At 46.8% G+C, this 6,511-nt stretch overlaps 1 protein-coding gene across 1 annotated transcript in view; it reads left to right on the top strand.

Annotated features, from left to right (window-relative positions):
* LOC308314967 (ERC protein 2-like) overlaps nucleotides 1–1,017 on the top strand; it is a gene marked incomplete at both ends in the record, with an annotated part of 254,270 nt that extends 253,253 nt beyond the window's left edge. The window contains 2 exons of the mRNA XM_080762791.1: nucleotides 657–871; nucleotides 906–1,017. Of these exons, the coding sequence (XP_080618917.1) occupies nucleotides 657–871; nucleotides 906–1,017 (327 nt within the window). The remainder of the gene's footprint in view (nucleotides 1–656; nucleotides 872–905) is intronic.
* Nucleotides 1,018–6,511: the final 5,494 nt, after the last annotated feature.

The raw sequence follows: 6,511 nt of genomic DNA, 5'->3' as shown, positions 1-6,511 counted from the left end.
GCAACCAAGTGTAAAATCAGGCATTACGACGAGTGGTTTCGGATCCGTCATCAGCCGTGCTGGACACCATGCAATGCAGCCAGTATGGAGTGGATTTCCACTCGTTGTTGTCAGCCATGGCCTGGCATGAGTTGGTTGCGTTGTCCGACTGTTACTAACCGTCATGGCTAACTCTAACCCTAACCTCAGTCTTAAACTGCCACGTAATTCCCATAACCTCATATCAGTCTTAACCGGCAACATAATTCCCTTAACCTCATATCAGTCGTAACCGGACATGTACCGGTAAGTCAGTTTCACTATGTTTTCGTTTCGGCGGCAGTATTTTCACTTCCACATTAACTAGTTCGCCTACTGGCGGTAGGCGGTATGAGGAAATGTCCAGACTGGCTGCAATGCATGGTCTTGATAAAAACATGCTGGTGATTATAGGTTGATAACATTCTAAACGGGTGGAGCGACGCCATCAAAGCCCGCCGAAATACATTTTCATCAAGAAAATAAACTGTACATTTATTAAAACTACTAAAAGTTTAGTCGACGTTTCAGGTGACTAACATAACACTAAAACCAAATTAAATTGTATCTAAAGAAAACGAGTATGACTAAAACTAACAATCAAAATTAAACCCTCTGTTTCCCACCATGCATTGCAGACGCAGAGCAGGCTGAAGCTGATCTCCGACGGCTACGAGGAGGAAGACCTGCACCACCTTCCTCTTCCTCACCAGCACCACCCGCAGCACCATCCATACCCCCCGCCCCCCGCCCAGCACCACCCCCCGCCTCCTACGCAGCAGCACCACCACCCCCCTGCGCAGCAGCACCCCCCGCCCCCTACGCAGCACCACCCGCACCCCCCGCCCCCTACGCAGCAGCACCACCACCCCCCGCCCCCTACGCAGCAGCACCACCACCGCAGCCTGCCCATGCCAAACAGGGGGGGCCCTCCTCACAGCCCCCCGGCCCACCACCACCACCACACCAACCACAGGCAGCCCCCCCAGGAGCAGGTGAGTCTGTTTTTCATTGATTGAATACATTGAGTACATCAGAGGGACAGCACATGTATGATGTTTTGGAGATGAAGCCATGAGAGGCCTGACTGAGATGGTTGGGATAGTGGACGTTGAGGTTGGAACTGAGATGGTTGGGATAGTGGACGTTGAGGTTGGAACTGAGATGGTTGGGATAGTGGACGTTGAGGTTGGCACTGAGATGGTTGGGATAGTGGACGTTGAGGTTGGAACTGAGATGGTTGGGATAGTGGACGTTGAGGTTGGAACTGAGATGGTTGGGATAGTGGACGTTGAGGTTGGAACTGAGATGGTTGGGATAGTGGACGTTGAGGTTGGAACTGAGATGGTTGGGATAGTGGACGTTGAGGTTGGAACTGAGATGGTTGGGATAGTGGACGTTGAGGTTGGGACTGAGATGGTTGGGATAGTGGAAGTTGAGGTTGGAACTGCCAGGCTGGAGGCCTATAGAGAGCATCGCAGTCTCGCCCCCTTTCATGACGACGCCAGGCCCAGGAAATAATTCCCAATGCATTTTCCCCATAGACATTTCAAAAAGTATTTATTTAAAGACCTTTTTAAGCGTCGTACAAAGCCGTCGTGACAAATCATGACAACAAACACAATATTTTGGACCAAACAAATAATTACAAAGAAGAAAAACAACAAAAAAAGTGTTGGCTTTGTCCACGGCGGAAACGTGGAAGTGAAATGTCGTAATTAATACTTTTTGAAAAGTCTATGAGGAAAATGAACGGGAAATTATTTTCCGGGTCTCTCGAGGGGGCGGGACTGCGACGCTCTATAGAGGGAGACCAAAGAGAAGATTTAGTCAAAGAGGACAAGAAGTTAGCTGGTGTGAGAGAAGAGGAGTCAGAGGACAGGGTGAGGTGGATGCAGATGATTTGCTGTGGCGACCCCTGAAGGGAAAGGCCCAAAGGAAAAGACGGCAGACGTGATTTGGCATGGGGGGTCAGATCAACATAATGGAATGAGTTGCTGGCCGGCTCCATATGCAGATCTAGGGGGTGATCAGTCTTCTCCATGTATGGCTATCCAGGGTTAGATGAGGTCAGTGGCGGGATCTTCAAATATGGAGATGGCCATATTTGGTGGCATGACGTGTCACGAGGCGTGATGTCATCAGGCGTGACCATATATGGAGGCGTTAAGGGCCTCCATGATGTCACGTGATGTCACAAGGCATGATGGATTGGTGTGACGGACGCGAGATGCAGAATTTCATAGTAAAAGTTTCAAAGTGACCTTCGGTCGCTTTTCTTGTCACAATTATATTGTTATTTCTCAAATTCTACTGTACTCGTGGGGACATTTGACTCTCACAATAGTAATGCAAACACACACACGTACATACACATGCATTCATACGCACACACTCGCGTGCACACATGTACATGTACAGTGCGCACACACACATACACACACACCGTGTACACACGTGAATGTTTACACAGGTTGGTGTGCTATGGGCCGTCTCTGCTCCGTACTGCTTGAACTGACACCATTACACATCTATCATCCCGCTGCGCTGAAACCACCGCAGGCATGCACGTACGCACGCACGTACGCACGTATGCACGCACGTATGCACGCACGCGCGCACGCACGCACGCAAAAGTACCGTTTCACAAGTTTAAAATGAATACAAAACGTTTTTAACAATAGCAAATCTACAAGCTCACAGTGTGTGGCATTGCGACATGCTGTGAGCTGCCTTGTATATATATCGGCTATTTTCAAATAGATAAATAGACTGCTGAAGTGGATAATGTATGTTTTGTATGATATTAAACATCTTAAAAGTTACCGGTAGTTTAGTTTTCACATTATTGTAGTGCAGAAACATTTACAATAGTTGTCTCTGAGATGTAGTGGAGTACTCCTCTCCTCTCCTCTCCTCTCCTCTCCTCTCCTCTCCTCTCCTCTCCTCTCCTCTCCTCTCCTCTCCTCTCCTCTCCTCTCCACTCCTCTCCTCTCCTCTCCTCTCCTCTCCTCTCCTCTCCTCTCCTCTCCTCTCCTCTCCTCTCCTCTCCTCTCCTCTCCTCCACATTCATACTCCCTGCCAACTTACAGTTATTCATATCATTTAGATAAGCGGCCCCCGGGGAGTGGGGGGGTGGGGGGGGGGGAGAGCTGCCAAACGAGTGTTTTTGATTGGTGTGATTTGTGTGTGAGGTTAGTGTATGTAACGTTCTGTCTTCTCATACACACGTCTGTCTCTCAGTCGGTGTCTCAATAATAGCAGATTCCAAACCATGCAGCCCTCGGGAACTAAAAACTTAAACGTGTCCTCGTTTGAACACAGTTCCAGGGAGAGCGTGTCTGTGTGTACGTGCGTGCATGCATGCATGTGTGTGTGCTGCAGGTGGGTATGTCTCTGTGTGCGTCTGTGCGTGCATGCGTGTGAGCGTGTGTTGCTGTATGTCTGACATAGGTTTGTAGTCGATGTGGTGTAACCCGGTTCTGTTTAAATGTTATACTCCCATTATTTGAATGTTGTAATGTTTATCATCAACCTATTCTGGACATGTCAGTATTTAAGAACATTTCTTCAGAAATGTTCAAACGTTGGATTTCCAGCCATATAAAACACAGAAGGCCTCACATGACTCGCTCATCCCCCCCTGGTATCACGGAAGTATTTTCTCAACGCAGAATAACATTGGGTTTCTTTAAAATAAGCATTGTGATCCAAAAATAAACAAACTGTCTCTGAGAATATTGTCAGGGAGGTGTCTCTGTATCGTTTACAGAGACACTTTCTGGTGAAAATGTAACAGGACGGGAACCCCTTTTGGTGTTTTAAGGATTATGTTGTACTTTAGCTATTGAGAAATAGCTTGACATGAAAATGTTTGAGAACGACATTTTTCAGAAAACTCTCATGATTTAGAAGACATTTTGTAGAATCTGGTCTCAGATCTAAATGGCTTAAACTGAAGTGATATCGATGAATTCCAAACGTTATCAAAGTATTCTGAGGCGCCCACTGGCCAAACCCTGATGGCACAGAGACCTTTCCAAGCAGATGGAACAGCCATACCATCCATCCCTCCAGGCCATGCAGCAGATGTGTTTGAAGCAGTATGTCACGGGGCTTCCTCTCCTCTCCTCTCCTCTCCTCTCCTCTCCTCTCCTCTCCTCTCCTCTCCTCTCCTCTCCTCTCCTCTCCTCTCCTCTCCTCTCCTCTCCTCTCCTCTCCTCTCTCCTCTCCTCTCCTCTCCTCTCCGCCGCTCTGCCAATACGGCTTCTTGTTCTTTCACATTCACCATAAAGTCATCACTCCGCTATTGTTCTCCCCAGAGGTACTGATTGGGGGAATTCCTCACTTTGTGCAAGAAGCCAAAAAGAGTCCCCGTGTGCGTGCGTGCGTGTGTGCATGTGTTTTGTACCTGCGGTACGAGGAGGCGGGTTTAGGTTAAGTCAGGGGGGGATTTCCACTCAAATGGCGTGTCTGTTCTATCTGATATGCACCATTACATGTCCTAAACCCTTCTACATCTTTCTGCTGCTCGCTGTCCAAATAGGAGCCGAGCATGCATCGGGGATCCCCCTATAGTATGAAACACACACACACACACGCACACACACACACACGCACACACACACACACACACGCACACCTGTGGGCGCGCACACACATACCGTACACACACACACTTGTCTGCATTGCTATACTTCTAAGGACATCGACGTTCTACAAGCTCACATCGTCGCAAGGTGAGCTTGTAGTCCAGGCGGTATTTTCGACATGCAACAACATGCATGCAACTACTGTATTTATGAATACACATGAGGTATATAACTCTAAAACCGCAACCCCTAAACAATTTACAAGTACATTTTAGGCATTTAACAGGCGCTCTTACTCCAGAGTGAATTACAGTAAGCGTGATAACGCATCAAATGCATAGAAATACTAGGATCAAAAGTAAACTAAGAATGTCCGTACAATTAAACTATAAGTAAACACTATAGAATGCTATGTAATTATATGCTATCTATTACATACTGTACTTTAGCCTTTCCATCCCCATGCAAGGTCATGGAGGCTGTAGGGAAAAACTATCCTATCCTAACGTAATCATAACCCCAAACTGAATGTTCTCCTAATTGTACGCCTTAACTTTAACTCTATGTTTTTAACCACAGAACAGCAACTGTTGTTGATTGTGAGGACCAGGAAAGGACCTCACAAGATGTCACAGTGTACTTGCGAAGACTTTTGTACTATAGCAATGCAAGTACATGCACGCATGCACGCACACACACATTTCACACACATTTCACACACATTTCACACGTCTTTGCAGCGTGTGAAAGGGGAGTGTCAGGGTGGATTTATTGTCTCTGGGTGTTGTGGTCCTTCACGGCCCAGGTGAGGCCTGTAGAAGGAGGATTCCTTACCTTTGACTCAGTGGCTTAAGGCAGCTGGCAGCAGGTGTGTGTTGGCGGTCCCGGCGCACTCGGAGGTTTGACCCCATAACCCGTCCCAGGTCACCTCCACACACACGTCGCTGACTGGAGAGGACATAACTCATCTTTTTTAGCCTGTGGACTGTTCCACTTTCTCTCTCTGCGTACAACAGACGTTCTCAAACATTTTTTGTCTCAGGGCACACCCCTAAAGAAAGTTTTCATCCACAGTACACACCTGAATTACATTGTTACTTTACAACAGCGGTTACCAAACTTTCTCATGTCAAGGACCCCCAAATTGAAAATATATGCCAAGGACCCCCATAAGAGAAGCTGTTTACGGCTCTAGCAGTGATTGTCAACCATTTTTATTTCAAGGGCCTCCGGTTTGACCTGAATTCGGCTACGTGGCCCCATTTATTGGCATTTCTACCCCAATGTATATTGTAAAATCAATGTTAATTTAACTCTGAGAGTGTATACAAATGGAACCAAATGGACCTGTTAGGGTCCATTTGTACACTCTCTGAGTTACAGATCCATAAGGGTCCATTTGGTTACAAACTATCATTTAGGTGGGGACCCCCTGGACCCCTGTGGGTCCCCGGACCCCACTTTGGGAACCCATGTTTTACAGCACCTTATACATGTATGTCATATTAGGCTATGTAAATATGTAAATATTATTTCCCCCTAAAATGCAGCATGTCATGCAGCAACTATGTCGTCTTCAAAGCAATGGCTTGTTCCAGCTATATAGGCTATACTATACCTTGCACAGACATCTCTGAAATCTGTCAATGCCAAGTTATGATGCATACATCTGGACCTGACACAAAAGAATGCATTATAAGCTCCATTCATGCATTGTCATATACAAAGGTCGTCCTGCCCCGGAATGTGTCGACCCAAAAACTCAAACGCATCGCGTCATATTTACTGTATAAATCAGGGCTTAAAACGAGCACAAATTTGGCATCACTTTGTCCTCATCATTACACCTGGCTCTGTGTCATCAGATAATATTACAGCAGAGAGAGAGAGAGGGAGAGGGA

This window comes from Protomyctophum bolini (assembly GCF_963924005.1).
Source record: "Protomyctophum bolini genome assembly, chromosome: 5".
NCBI lineage: Eukaryota > Metazoa > Chordata > Actinopteri > Myctophiformes > Myctophidae > Protomyctophum > Protomyctophum bolini.
This window is presented reverse-complemented; position numbering and strand designations above follow the sequence as displayed.